Source organism: Xyrauchen texanus, chromosome 21, assembly GCF_025860055.1.
Source record: "Xyrauchen texanus isolate HMW12.3.18 chromosome 21, RBS_HiC_50CHRs, whole genome shotgun sequence".
NCBI classification, from domain to species: domain Eukaryota; kingdom Metazoa; phylum Chordata; class Actinopteri; order Cypriniformes; family Catostomidae; genus Xyrauchen; species Xyrauchen texanus.
Window position 1 is genome coordinate 17,993,134 of NC_068296.1, and position 16,093 is coordinate 18,009,226.

At 38.1% G+C, this 16,093-nt stretch overlaps 1 protein-coding gene across 2 annotated transcripts in view; it reads right to left on the minus strand.

Moving 5' to 3' along the window:
• rasgrf1 (Ras protein specific guanine nucleotide releasing factor 1) overlaps positions 1–16,093 on the minus strand; it is a 63,956-nt gene that overhangs the window by 31,490 nt on the left and 16,373 nt on the right. For both annotated transcript variants that reach the window (XM_052152988.1, XM_052152987.1), the window contains exons 2-11: positions 11,804–11,910; positions 8,889–9,036; positions 7,628–7,720; positions 6,514–6,767; positions 5,866–5,945; positions 5,529–5,722; positions 2,834–2,943; positions 2,181–2,299; positions 1,490–1,650; positions 99–162 (exon numbers count right to left, since the gene is read on the minus strand). In XM_052152988.1, coding sequence (XP_052008948.1) covers positions 99–162; positions 1,490–1,650; positions 2,181–2,299; positions 2,834–2,943; positions 5,529–5,722; positions 5,866–5,945; positions 6,514–6,767; positions 7,628–7,720; positions 8,889–9,036; positions 11,804–11,910 — 1,330 coding nt within the window. The remainder of the gene's footprint in view (positions 1–98; positions 163–1,489; positions 1,651–2,180; positions 2,300–2,833; positions 2,944–5,528; positions 5,723–5,865; positions 5,946–6,513; positions 6,768–7,627; positions 7,721–8,888; positions 9,037–11,803; positions 11,911–16,093) is intronic.

Consider the following 16,093-nt stretch of genomic DNA (forward strand, 5'->3'; position numbering starts at 1 on the left):
CTGTCAATAAGCCGTTCCATTCCAGATCTGGCCAAATTAACCACTGTTCACAGTTATAAAGTCAAAAGCAAGTGTAGGAAATAAAAATGTTTACATACACTCATCATCCGTGCCCTCTGGCTCCTCTATCAGTGTGCAGTCGATGAGTGATACCACTCCATTCTGCCATTAGAAGACAAGCAACAGTGAGACATGCTCTGAGAATCTACCACTATCAAATAATCAATACCAGATGTACTAAAACTGTGATTACTGTGAGGATCTCCTTTTTGAATTTCCCCAAAGACCAGCAGCAATACTGGCTTATTGAACACGATACAATTACAGTCAGCTGAATGTGGTAATCACCATTTCCTGTGCACAACATAAGATCTCATTGGTTTAACAAGCGTCCCATTACATTAAAAAGTCTTCCTCTGAGAAATGAAGGAAAGTTGTAGATAACATCTCTTTTTCCATATTTGTTCAGTTTGCATTTCTGAGAAAAAGCTTGCATCTGCATTATTTTACACAACAATGAGTTGATGGTAGACTTCATGTCTAAGAGTAAGTTGAGATATTTTGCTTAGTGCTGTGACAGCACACATTCAGCATTTTTAATATGATATCACAAAGTAATACACTACATTACAAATAGATATTTGTAAAATACAAAACAAATGCAAATATTTGAAATAATTGTTTCAATTTATTTTACTTTTCCAAAATACCGTCAAATCCCATAAAGAGAAAGTTTTGTATTGGCCAGTAATGGCAAAGTCTATGTATGTAGGGGTGGGCAGTAAGACCAAAATTGTATATCACTGTACTGCATATTTTTGGATATTCAAGTGAATTAAATATCTCACAAATTAAAAGTACTTAATTTAGTTTATCATCTCTTTTTATTTGGATCTTGATGCAAGCAAAAACAAAAGATAGTATCATTAATAACACATTAAGTGTAATTGAATATTGTTTTTATCTTCATCTCCTGATGTTTAGAGGCATTTACATCTTCTTCTAGCAGCTCTTTGTGACAGCAATGGCTTAAATGTAAGTGTTGCCAACTTGTGGACCCACTAATAACTGCAAATATCTCGAAGCACATGTGCATTCTGCGTGTTCAAAGACACGCAGTTACAAAAATCAGGCTGCGCACGTTCAATACTCGAGCACTCCTCTGATGACGTGATTTGCGTCACGCGTCGCATCTGACTGATGTATACTTTGAGCTTAACTACAAACAAACTCTGTTTGACACAACACACATTAATAACAAGTTCTTCCTAATCTTGACTTGTTTGGGACACATCCCAATCTGTATTTTTGCTGTATTGTATTACTCCAAGCAAAAAATACATTCTCTCTCTACATAATGTAACGAAGTCCTGCCTAATGATAGTAGCTGACACATTTCTACCATCACACAGATTATATTGTCTTACTGTCCAGCCCTAGTATGTAGTTGGATATGTGTATGAAGTCCTAGGGCATGATGAGGCTTCACCTTGGTGAGATGCAGTTTTCCTCCAGAACCTCTAGTGCAGATAATCAGATGTTTGGAGAAGAGGAAACACTGCCTCTCACCCTCCTTCTTCAGTGAGAGAGAGCCCAGACGACCACGGGTGATCTTACCCTTCTCACTCATGGGCACTTGGATCAGAGATCCTGAGAGACAAGAAGGGGCGTGAGATATGGAGGAAGAGTGCATTAGATCTGCAGGTAAAGTAAAACAATGGATGGCAAGTATTGGATTCAAATATGTTCTTATCAGATGTATCCTCATGCCTTCCTATCCTGCGGTGTATCACTGACATTTCCGATCCCAGGCTCAACATCAGGTTGACTGGTAAGAAAATGATTACACTTGGAAATGAAAGAGTTTGTCTGTTCTTTGAACACACAGTGCTCTACTGAGACTAGCAGGATTGCCCTAATCCTGCTAGTCTCCAAAGACCCAATCCTTTGAGTCAACACTCTGCTTTGTGGTGTTGGCAGGGAAAAGAGGACAGCCCAGAAAATCCTTGGAGTGGGAACGGGAGAATGGGGAGATGGGGGGCTTGACAATAACAGGTGATAAGAGTGACAGTTTGCAGAAAAGTACAAAAGGGAAGGAGAATCCAACCTTCTTTTCAGGGATCTATGGACCCTTTTTGCAGCATTTGTGTGTGTGTATTGGGAGTGTGTGGGGAGTTTACCTTGTCGGACAAAGGTCTGGCTGGTGTCTAGGAGGATCTCACAGCCCTCCACGATCATACGCTCGATGGCGAGGTTCTTCCTAATGTTCTCTGTCTCGCTTACTTCATCGTGCATGATTCTGTGCAGGAATAGTAATTTAGTACTCACAGGCAAAGTTGTCACATGCAGAATTTCCTGTGTTATTTACATGTGATCTATATGCTTAAAGGTGAAGTTTTTCATTTCTGTAACACCAGTGACACCAATCATTGCCAAATAAATGACTGTATTCAAACAATTTTCACACACTTCCCATCTACCATTGTTTTGTCAAACAGGTGGTCCCGTCAATTCCTCATAAAAGTTGTCGTTAGTAGTTCAGAATTCATAAACTTCCCCTTTAAGATATGTCACAGAGTACCTTATCTGATTTGACAATTTACTGTGGTTGATGACCATATGTATTGAGCAGAACAGATTTGTGTGTACATGATTGATAAAACCATCCTTAAGTAATTTTTTGCATCGAAAACAACTGCAACAAGAATGGTTTGTCAATGGTCATTCTGTTTTTCAATGAGGCCCATTGTGTGATGAGTAGAAGTAAATTATGTATATTGACACATGGTGATGGATAGGTGTGCTGAAGACATGGAGAGGTATGTTGATGCACCTGGAAAGCTCCTCCAGCTTTGACTTGGCATAATCCAAGCTGTTCCTCTCCACATGCTCGTGCGGTGTATGTGCTAACAGCTCATGGAGGGTCAGTATGTAACGGGGGATCTGCCAGACAAGAGACACACAGAGACATAATGTCAGACTGCTGCATATCCACTCTTAGTCATGCATACCTATGGAAATCCAAACAACACTCCAGTAACAGTCTGCAAAGTAGACCTTGCTGAAGGAGATCTCATGAAAATGGCATAGCTTGCCATTATGAAGGATCACTCTACATCAACCTGGCTCTGTTCACACTAGACTTGCCACGGTATCATAATTTCTACACCGGTGCGATGTTCACGTTCAAACCAACTAACACTGGTATTTCTGCTGATTGGACACAAGGTGGTACTATTGAGTAATTTTCATTAAGCAATAACCAACACAGGAACGCAAACTTGATTTCAAATTTTGAACTTTATTTTTTTTGTCTAAAATTTCAAATGAAACTGAAAAAACTGAAGTGCAATTAAAATGTGTGTTGTTCAACTTTTGAAAGATGGCTTTTCAACAGATTTTCAGTTTGTTTTCAACAGGGCAACATCTTTTGACAACGAACCTACTTCATCTGCACATTCTCTCCATCACGGGCTACCGGTCGGGTATTTCGTTGTCTGGGAAAATACATCACTTATTTTGGGTTGTTGCTGGTTTAATGTTGGTGTTTTATTACCTTTAATTCCAGGACCCAGTTTAACTGCTCCGGAAGGGTAGTGACTTTGAATGTGTGGATACATTTGTTTTGTTCCCTCATAGGGCTGGGTGATATGCAAAAAATACATTCACAATATTTTTATAAAAAAAATAAAAAAATAAATAAATATATATATATATCTTTTTATAAATATATCTCAATTTCCAATTACATCATCAACCCCTGGCTGAGGGATCTGTGACTATTGTATATATACCATTTTGCATTGTAAATTAAATTTATTTATATAAAAAAATTAAAACTGAAAAGACATTTCTAAATTCAAATTACACTTCAAACGAATCTAAAAATAAATTAAAATAATGAAGTGGTAAACAAAATAACATTTATAACCTTTCCATTTACTGTAGGTCAAGTATTTGTCTATGACAATGGTGGAAAATTACTAATACATATTACAATAATACAAGACCTAAAAACAATTATAAATGTAAACAATTAATTATAATAATTATAATAATCACTGAAATATAAATCATGGTTTGAGGTGAATGTTTTTTTGTATTATTCTTTGATTTAATCACAGATGTATAGGCTCTATATAAAGTGACCCTGCAGAATTGTGCTCACAACAAACTGCTCTGTGGAAATAAAGTGAACTGAACTAAAAGCACCTCCTGAGCTGAGATGTCTGAGGTCATTTGCAGCATTCTCACAGACGATACTATTCTTGCAAAACATTTTCAGAAGACTGAAACAAAGAAAGAGTGAGAGCCCTTTACATACACGCACTCCACGAGACTGCACGCCTCCGAACAATCAGCACGTCAGACATGTGCATAAACGGCTTTTCTGTCATCTGGTCTTAAATATATAATAACGTGTGTTTCTTCAAGCTTGTGTCTGTGAGTCTAACAGCATTTCTTGTGTTGTTCCGAATCCGAGATGTCATACAGTTACCCACCATGCACATTATATTCGCTACCTGCAAATAAACGTAATTTGTTATGTTGGTAAAGAACATCTGGCTTTCAGTGCATTATTTAGATTAATTTATCATGGGTCAGAAACAGAAACTTAATTAGGCAACTATTTATCCTATTCTATTCGTTAGGCTATTGATATTGGAAGTTCCATTTCATGATGTTTCGAGATGTATAAAATTTCACACTAGTGTTGTCACTTGTACCGAGTAAAACCAGTAACACCATACACTGTGGCAACCTGCACATATATCTGATTTCGAACTTTAGAACTGACTGTCTGCACTGTCATTTGGCAAGTAATAAGATCAGATCCATTCATTCAGATGGTGAAGTCAATGACATCTCTGTGTGGTGTTAAACTCTCTAAGTGTCAGAGGCCTTACTATACTACCTGTTGAAAAGACCAGCAAGCAATTCCTATGCTGGATTAAGATGGTTTATGCTGGTTTGTTGCTGGTCTAGCTAATGAACTAGAAAAGTTAAGCAAGTCAAAACGCTTCTCTGGAACACCAGCAACCTGTTTTGTAAACCAGAATTCAGAACGTGCTGCATGCTGTTTTTTCTGCAGGGTGTGTACTGTACAAATTTGCTGAAACCACTAACTTCTTTATTAATTCACCATTTATTACATAGTGAATGACACATCTGAGCATTAATGAGTGAATTCATGTAGGCTATAACTGTGTTTGTGTTGGGAGCTAAAGTCAAAATGTATTTTGAATGACAAAAAACTACTTAAATCAAATCTGATCGTTCAGACTGAAACACATTTACTAAAATATGATTTTTATTTTATTTCAAACTTCACATGAATAGGTGTGGATTCTGTTTTTGAAAACTGAACTATAGAAAAGATTTCATGAATTTTTTATTTTGTTTTGCTGTCGAGACTACAAACAAATAAACTACTAGTCTACTAGATCAGAGAATACCTTGTGATTCATACATTGATAATAACTTTGTAAATTGAAAGAAAGAGAGTGTGAGTGGAAGATTACAATCACCTGGAACATGGGGTAGGTGAGGAAGGTCTCCAGGGTGCGCTCTTCACAGTCAGGCTTGGCTTCATACTGTTTAAGTAGCTTGTCAAAGTCACGGTTTTGCTTGCAGTGGGCCAAGATCTGCAAACTGTACTGGTGATTACGCACAAACTCCTGGTAGATGTTAAGCATCGGCAGCAGGATGTCAAAGAGGTCAGCTGAAGAACATAGAAGAAGATCAAAGTCAGTGCGTCTGGGACTGCAGATCAGCCACTCCTTTCAAAAAATCTAGCTTGCCATTTGTGGAGTCTACAGAATGTTCTTTGCTGTTGGTTGCCTCCTGCTTTGGCAGTTCACTCACCCAAAACTAATGTTGGCCAGCTTGCTATCCGAGCTTTCAACCCTTGATAGAATATCTGGTGTAGAAACATTATGGTTTCACTGCAGACAAAAACAGCATGCATAAACACCAATGTAAGTAATCCATTGTTTAAGTTAAGCAGAAACCTATAAAATAATAAGGACAAAAAAAAACACTTTTTTCTTAAAGGTTGCGTTTTCATATCTTTATTTAAGTATCATCTTTATCTCAGATGCTTCTCCTAAAATTCTTTAGAATAAATGTAGTTAATATAATTTGATCTAGGAAGAATTTGATGAGAAATGTTTGAGTTCAAATTGACATCTCTGACTTCTGTTTGCAGACTTTTGTATCTTGGCAAATCTCAGATCAAAGTGAGACATTGCGGACATCTGTTCTGAAATTCTACAGCATAAACGTGAGAGATTACTCTCTATTTCTAAGGATAATCATCTAAGTAGCAGAATGTTTAAGGTAAAATTTCCATTCACTCTTTGTTTAGTCTCACTGCTGTCTAGGTGAAACAATTTAAATATTATAGAGATCTTATTTTGAGATTTTGCTTTCCTCTGGGCCTACACACAAAAAAGAGAAAAAAATAAAGCCTGCTTAGCATAGGGGTTAATTTTATCTGAAACTGGTGTTTACCTGTTGAGGAATATGCTGCTGACATCATCGTGGGTTATGGGCGGTTTCTTGGAACTGGCAGCCATGCGAAGCGGTCTCAAGAAGTTGTTAACGAGGATGTGGAGCTGTTGGACATACTCTGCCTCTGCCTCCAGCATGCTAAAAACAACCTGGTTCCTCTTCCTCATGCTTTCCGCATGTGGAGAACGGATGTAGTCCTGAATGATGGTCTTCCACTTTCGTCGGCACATCCAGCCCCTCAGAAAGCTTTGAACCTGAGGCAGCAGTATTGTAGGGAGGAAATAAGTCTCCATAATAAGAAAAGGCATATTTATGCAGATCATTTCCATACAATGACAGTTCATAGTGTCCACAGCTGTTAAAGGGTTAGTTCACCCAAAAACGTAAATTCTCTCATCATTTACTCAGCCTCATGCCATCCCAGATGTGTATGACTTTCTTTCTTCTACTGAACACAAAACGAAGATTTTTAGTAGAATATCTCAGCTCTGTAGGTCCATACAATGCAAGTGAATGTGAGTAGAACTCCAAAAGCTCAGCATAAAAGTAATCCATCCATATGACTAGCGCTTTGCACATGCTTCAAGCACTAGTAAGTGGAATCGAGCTTGAAATCATGATCATGCCTAGAGAATGCAATGACAAGATGTACAGTGAAAATTATCTCTTTTTCTGAGTTTTTTGAGTTCTGGTCACCATTCACTTGCATTCTACAGAGCCGATATATTCTTCTCTTCTTCATTTGTGTTCAGCAGAAGAAAGTCATACACATCTGGGATGGCATGAGGTTGAGAAAATGATGAGAGACTTATAATTTTTGGGTGAATTATCCTTTTAAGCTCCAAAAATTTAAAAAATATCTTCTAAAGCCACATAATAGCTTTGTGTCCGGAACATATCTAAATTTAAGCAATTTGTTTGGAATAAATGAGTGATTTAAATTTTGGGGAATTTCGTCAACTTTAATGAGTACTATAGCATATAGACATGGAACTAATTTCATGGGGTATTTAGTAAAGCAGAGAGGATCTTGAACAATGGAACAGCCTCTGTATCTACATACAATGTGAGAGTGTGTGCAGAGACATTGTGCAGTTCAAATGAAATGTCTTACTTTCTTGATTTTCTTGATCTCACAATCATCATCACTAGGGGCAGTGGTGGGATTCGACTGAATCTTCTCATTGTCTTTGAGCATTCCAGCAATCTGCCAGAAAACAGTGACAAAAATGGCAGAGTCCTTTTTTTGCGCTTCCTTTGCAAAAAAGTCCTTTCCTTCACTGATTAACAGCATGCTGACAAAGTGATTGAGTCAGGCCAAATCAGTGCCAACATAGATGTATGGTACAAACTCTCAGCCTATCGAATCTCTCAAATGACACTTAAGAGTCGGATTAAAAGGGAAACGATGGGAACACAAAAGAGGTGGGAGCTGGCCAGTGCAGACTGAAGGGGAGGGCTCCATTTATTGGATGCAGGCTGAAAGAGTATATTATGCTGCGGACCAAGGATACGACACACACAATACATCTAGGGTCATGCATATTCAGAACACCATTTCATACAGCCTGCTCCATTTGCACTTTAAAGTAAAATTACTATTTGATCTGGCTGATAAAGAATACAGCAGGGATCATAGTTCTCTTGGAGAGCCGTTTTTTCAGATGCAAAGTGAAGTGCAGAGTAGTCTGGAGAAAGCTCTTGAAAACCAAATGCTTCCCACACCACTTTTCATTCTCTTTGCTGTTTTCTTTTTTAGAATAGAAATGAACATGTAACATCATCAGTCTCCCAGACAACTTTTTTGCTTCTAAAAACTTTACTTCAGGGCCTATTTACACTTTACACAATTCATGCATCTTGATTGATTGGTTTGCTCACCATAAAACGGATATAAATCTGATCTACTATTCCCCTGTTATGTGCAAATGTAACAAAGTTCACTTCTGTGATGATACTAATGCTGGGCAGCAAAGTTTTGCTGAACTTGATGTGGCTCATAAAGAACATTAGGCAAAATTCAACAATTGCGGTACAAAAGAAAACACTGGATGACATTGTTCTCAAATGTCAGAAGGCTGACATCGATCTGTTTGGGAAGAGTAATGTTTACATATGTGGTCTGAAAAACCAGATACCTTTACACTAGGAAAGTAGCGTCTTGTATGATCGGCTGACTATACGTCTCGAATACTTCTTGGAGAACATTCACATTTAATCTGTTCATAATTGGATTGCTATCTGATCTAAAAAAAATGCATGAAGTGACAAAGTGTAAATACCACCTCAATATGCTGATTACTTTGACTGAATACAGGTAATGTTTACAATAGACAACCAATCTCTATTATAGCACTTTGAATTACAAATTTTACCTCTGATTTTAGCCGTTCAATCTCTATCTCCCCATCTTCTATCTGTTGTCGAAGTTGCTTAGCAACTGTTTTCTCGGTCTCCACGATTTGGAGTAGATGGAGGTACTTCTGCATGAGCGTTTCATGCTCGGTAGCCAGGTTTCTGTAGCTGTACACAGAACACACACACACACACACACACACACGCACACACACACACACACATCCGTCCACAAAGGCATACATGCATACAAACACAAAATACACACATGAGCACACACACGCCACACAATGAGGAACATCACGTTATTCTAACAGGGATAAAGCTAATTAGCATAGACCAGGGAAGTGCCGTCCATATAAGCAGCATAAGCAGTGCATACCTAACAAAAAAGTGAAAAGAAAAATTACACAATTAAATATTTAAAAACAATTATTAATATAAACTACTGTTTTCGTTCCAATTCGTCCTCTTTCATCTCAGTTGAGCAATACGGACAGTTAATCATTTATTTGCTTTGGCGCCACCCTCAGGTATAAGCACTTTACTCTATGCTTTTTCTGACTTAGATTCAAAGTAGTGTTTACTGCCCTTTCATTCAGCATTATAAGTTCATTCAAACTGAATCAGGCTGACTACTACAAATGACCAAGCTAAGCATGCTTACCTAAACGAGTAAGCCAATCCGAAGCTCCTTCCTTCAATCACGCTATCTGATAGGCTAGATTTTTGTTTTGTGTCAACACGTTCAAGTTCACGACACTAATGTGGTATTAAGAGTGTGACAGGGTGGATGGCGGGGCCGGGTCGTGATTAAACACACCCGGTCCCTTATCAGGCTAATTAAGCCTCCGAGAGGGATAAAGGCCGACTGCGGATGGTGGTGCGACGAGAGAGAGATTGTTTACGGTCAGCTGACCGTCATGTGTGTGTTTGTGTCTTTTGGTTAAGTTTATCATTAAAACTATTATTTATATTTTCAAGCCGATTCTCACCTCCTCCTTTCCCCTATTCCCTTTACAAAGAGCTAAAATGGATATAGTGTAAGCAACGACGACATAAGCGGAATGGGCAAGGTTAATTTCAATTGAAAATTGAGAAAGAAAGGCTACCGAATCATAAACCAGCAAGCGACTTTTACAACAAAGTGATGGAAATGTTCATTCGCTAGGAGAGATGCATGGATTTTGTGTTCCAGTAAAGTTAAGGTAATATGTTTATTAAAAATCTGTGTTATAGGTACTAGGTCATTGTTTCTGGTTAGTCTGAGGCTATGAAGCGGTGACAAGCAAAGATTTTTAGAAGAATATCTCCACTCTGCATATCCATTCAATTCAAGTGAATGATGGCCAGAACTTTGAAGCTCCAAAAAACACCTTAGCGCAGCATAAAAGTAATCCATACAACTCCAGTGGTTAAATCTATAACTTCAGAAAGTATATGATGGAAGTGAGAAACAGATCAATATTAAAGTCCATTTTTACTATAAATCTCACTTTCACATTCTTCTTCTTTTGATTCTGGTGATTTGCATTCTTTGTAAATATCACCACCTACTGGGCAAGAAGGAGAATTTATAGTTAAAAAAAATAAAAACTGCCGTGTTTATATTACATTTGCCTTGTGCATTCAGGTTAAAATTGTTGTCTTTGCTAGTCAGATTAGTTCATTGTTGCTGTCCATTCCAGTGTTTCTGAACTGTAGGAAGAGTGACGTAGTGAAACTAGTAACTTGCAGTCTTTAGTTTTCTTTTTGTTGTATGTACAACCCCAATTCCGCAAAAGTTGGGACAGTATGAAAAATGCTAATAAAAACAAAAAGGAGTGATTTGTAAATGATATTCACCATTTGCTAAATTGAAAGCACTACAACTACACATTATATGATATTTTTCCTTTAGAATTTCATTATTTTTTGAAAATGAACAGCAATTTCAATTCAGATGATTGCATTTGCCTCCACTGTGATTTATGTTACATGCTCAGAATAGAAATAGTACATACCCCTACTCAGAAAGTTGGGGCTTAAAGAAAAGAGTTTCCCACTGATAAATAAGACATTGTAGTAAATGCGTCATTCCGACATGGCTTGAAGGCATGGTGTGGAGTCTAGCCAATTCTCCCTACACTCAATGTTAGTTATTTCAAATCAATTGATGACAATTAGTGACAAATTATTAAACTGCAGAAGCCTGCCAGATGAATTCTGTAAAGTAAACAAAATATCTTCAAACATAATCTTTGAGTCAGTTCCTGCAAGAAGGCTAGCACAAATGAACTACAAATACACGTAATAATAAACTTGAATCCAATATGCCAAAATGATCAGATTGATATCTTTGAATCTGTGTGTCTTAGCTTGCCTAAAAATATGAGCAATTTTTCTACCAGAACTAATGTCTGTACATATTTTTGAAACAATAATACTGTGAAACATTTTCCTTTTCACAGTTTTATTAACCCTGTACAACTTAACTCTCACATAACAAATTGAAAACATATCACAATGTACATATTTCCCTAACTACATTAAGGCTCTTTGCTATTAAAAACACAACATTTTATACTTTGTTTGTTAGTTCCCAATGGAGAATTCTAAGTCAAAGTTCATTACTAAAAATAAACAATACTCCAAGCAGAACCACTGCAACATCCATCTGTCCACTTAGCAAAAAATCCTCTGTACTCAATTTTTCCTCCATTCACTACAGAGCTTTGTGTGGTGCTGTATATGGAGCATAATCTAAAGAAGAGAACCCTGCCATTTTGAGAAGACAGTCTTGTTCTCTCTCTAGGCAAGTTCGTTTCTGACTCAACTTATCCGTAAACACATCCCAACAAAGTAGCATATTTCTATGGAATAATGAATAATCTTAAAAGAATCTAAAAAGTGAGTTTTTAGCAAATCTGAGGTTGAAATAGAAGGTTTTGCTTACCTTGCATGTGATATTGCTGCCACCCATTCATCACAGTCCTTAACATCTTCTGTACGAAGCTCCAGGGCTTTCTGATTCTCATGGTTGAAGCTGACTGTGAAATAATACTGCAATCCAGAAATAACAGAAACAATTTTTAATAGCAATATACACAAAAATGTTATTGCTACAGTGGTGTATTTACTGTAATTACAAACTAATATAAGCCTTTATCTTAATGACCACATCCCTGTAAAAAAAAAAGGAAAAGTATGATTTATGCTGTGATATAGGGAGCCTGTGCTGGCAAAAAAGTAATATTAAAATAATATTGTAATATAATGGTTCATACTAAACGACTCTTTGGACTACTTTGTACATTCAAATATTTTTGATTAACGAAAGCTAAACTGTATAATTGAGCTTTGTCCCAGCCAACTGATTTCCTAGCTGTGTTCCATATCTCTTGTATCACTCTGTGGTCTCTGTATTCTCACCAGTGGGGATTTCTTTAAGACTGCAAGGGAAGCTCAGCTTCCCCTATAATGTCAAAAAAATAATGGTCAAATATGTACTATTGTGTAAACAATTTATTGACTAAAAATGCGTTAGAACACGTTCATCTCGAAGACGAGTTCGTTCAGAATCAGCTACATTACATATAGCAGGTCGGCTGACTCGATTTACTTCTCATACATTCCCGTAGCGTCAGTGCATTTCCTTGTTGAAGCCGAGCGTCCATTGACTTCAATGGGGCTGCTCTGAACAGTTTTTTCAGTGCTCCGAAAATAGACGGTCATTGGATAAATGCTGCGATTATGTCCCGCCCACGGACGCTCAGCGTCTCTGGGGGTGAATGAGGAGTGGGCTGGCCCGGACTTCGGGCTTCAGCGTGATGATTGGAGGATCTGTCGAAAGACTGCATCTCCTTTTGATTGACAGCGAATCTGTACTATAAGAAGTCACTGAAGCTATTTCAGCTCAGTCCCATCGCGGATTTCTCAAGTGTAGTCGAAAGACAAACTGCTGCAACCTATTTCTTTATATTTGTTTGGCGAAATTGCTAGTCAATTTGCATAATACATTTCACACAATTATACACCACATTCCTTGTTTCAGTTTTACCAAGTTTAATATATTTTGTTTTAGAGCGTTTGTTCGTTCGTTCGTTCGTTCGTTCATTCATTCATTCATTCATACAGTAGGCTAGGCTAGCGTCGTACGGGTGAAACTGCGCACGATGGCAGACGGTGCTAATATTGTCGACCTGATTTTGGCGAAGCCATTTGAAAGTCTTCCTTACGAGGAAAAAATTAGAATTAAACAGCAGGGCAGATCAACACCTAAGATTGATTTAGTGCAAAAAATAGGGAAAAATAACAGGTCTTTTCAGCTCTCCTGGTATGACAAAGTTAGCTGGCTGACTGGAAGTGCTGTGACAAATAAAATGTACTGCTGGCCATGCCTCTTGATGAAACCATCTCACGGATGTGTTGTTTGGTCAAAAGTGGGGTTTGGAGATCTGTCTAACTTTGACAGGGCATATAAAAGACATGAAAAGAGCAATGAACATGTGAGTGCATGTGCAAGATTAAGTTGCATGGGCAGGATCAGGGTTGAGCATGCAATCAATGAAGGTGCTCGCATTCAAGTGACTAAACATAATGAAACAGTCAAACAAAACAGGGCCTTCCTAAACCGCCTTATTGATGTAACATCCTTGCTTGGCTGACAGGAGCTGTCATTTAGCGGACATGATGAGATTAGTGAATCATCCAACAAGGGAAATTACAGGGAGTTCACAGAAACATTATCTAAATATGACTCTGTACTGTCCACACAATTAGAGTCCTCAACTGTGTTTTCTGGTATGTCCCATACTATTCAAAATGACTTGATCTCTGCTCTTGCAGCCACCATTTCTGATCAGATCAGAGATGAAATTCAGGATGCTCCATTTTTTGGATGGCAGGTGGATGAAACAACTGATATATCCTGCCGTGCCCAACTCTCTGTCATTGTTCGCTATGTGGATAGTGCAGGTAAAATTCAGGAGCGCTTTATTGGATTTTTTGATGTTTCTGGAGGGCGAGATGCTCAGTCCGTTTTTGATGTTTTAAATGAGAACATGCAGGCCTACAATTTTAAGGATAAGCTTGTGGCACAGACCTATGATGGGGCTGCTGTCATGGCTTCAGCACTCAATGGTCTGCAGGCCAAAGTGAAAGCAATAGCCCCAAGTGCAATGTTTGTGCATTGCTATGCACACAGACTGAATCTGGTGCTGTCACAGGGGGCTAAATGCTTGCCTGAGTGCAGAATTTTTTTGCATCACTCTCTGGGTTTGGCACATTTTTTTCAAAATCCACAAAGAGGGCGTCTTTTCTGGAGTCTGCAGGCTGTTCAAGGTTGCCCAGAAACGCTCCTACTCGATGGAATTTCACATCACGGATAGTGAGCACTGTGGCAAACAATTATGATGGCCTCCTGCAGACATTTGAAAACATCATTGCAGACACGACAATTGATGATGATACACTGGATTGTGCCAAAGGCTTTCTGAGGAAACTGGAGGATTTTGAGTTTGTGTTCATGTTGTACACATATGAACAAATCTTCACTGAGACTGATGTGGTCTTTGATGTTGTCCAGCAGAGGGCGATGGATGTTTTTACTGCAAGAAAAGAATTGAATCTCTTCTTGCATTTGTCAAAGAGAAAAGGTCAGAGGGGCTTTCCAAGCTGTTTATGCCAAAACAGCAGATCTCACATCAGACCCACGAGATGAGCCCATGAGAAACGCCGTCTGACCCAATTGCAGGATCCCCAAGAGCACTACAGAAATCTCTACATGGCCATCCTTGATAACATCTTGGAGCAGATTCCTCAACGTTTTTCAAATTTGGAAAGTATGCTCTTCTTAGAATTAGTCAATCCAGGGAAATTTGATGACATGAGACAAGAATTTCCAGAGGAGGCCTTCCAAAGTGTCCTGAAAAGTTATGGCCATCACTTTGATTCAGGGAGACTGAGGTCTGAACTTCAAGTCCTGTATTCAGATCAGGACTTGCAGGGTAACAGGGAAAGCTGTGTGATTACTTGGTGTTCCTCAAAGACATGGAGTTGGACAGTGCAATGCCTCAGCTTTACAAACTGTTCTCATTAGTGGCAACAATTGGAGCTACATCTGCAGGTGTAGAAAGGAGCTTCTCCTGTTTAAAGCGTCTCAAGTCCTACACCCGTAACACAATGGGCCAAGGTCGTTTAAGCAGCCTAGCTCTGCTGGCCATTGAGAAGACACTGGTCAAGTCACTGGAAAAGACGCCTAGTTGGTACGACAGAGTCACAGTGCATTTTCTCGAAAAGGAACGTAGGGCAGAATTTACTTTTAAATAAGTTTATAATGTAGGCCGAAAATGAGCTTCCCCTCTTTGAAAGACCAGCAGCCGCCACTGATTCTCACATAATAAAATCATTTTCAAATCAATATCTCATATCCATTTATTTGTTAATGTGGTACGTATTCATGTAATAAGTAGCGTAATGAACAGTCAGCAACAATCATTATGACAAAATAAACCGTTTCAGGATTATATACGACCCGTCCGCTTTGTGTCAGGGTCACCCTGTTGGGATTTATTTCATGATAATGACCAGCTGACTGTACATTATCCCTGACATAGTCCCATGCTAACAAGCTATAAAAAAAATATATAAACAAACCACTATGCTGTCTTTCAAATTCACTAGAAGGTCCTGTGCATTGTTATTCCAAACTGTAAATGCATTTTGTATATGCCCAAGGAGCTGATGAGGACTGGCACATATTTACACAATACTTTTTTACAACTGTCTTTGTTACGGCTGGGTTTTGATAAAGATTTCCCGAATCGATTTGGATTCACAAGCTCTCAATTAGATTTGATATCAATTCATATGGCTACATTTCTGTTACATTATAAATTTTGATATGAAAAAATTCTCTCAGCTAATGCTCTTAATTTGAAAGGAACCTTCAAGGCAACCCTTCTAGGTACAATTCAAATATATACATTTTATAATATTTTATCATTCGTTTTTCATCCAATTTGTCACATTTAAGCTTCTGAATAATTAAATCTGTTCCATCAATGAATGTCTTGAAATTGCCCATATTATGTTGCATATGAATTTTTGTTACATGTTTATTGTTTAATTGCATAATTTTTACCATTTTCAAGAATTTACATTCATTTGTAACACGTGCTAAAGAAATGTCTCTTTAAGAAATTCTATATTTTTACCCCCCATCGTCTTTGTGAGTTTCTTGGCA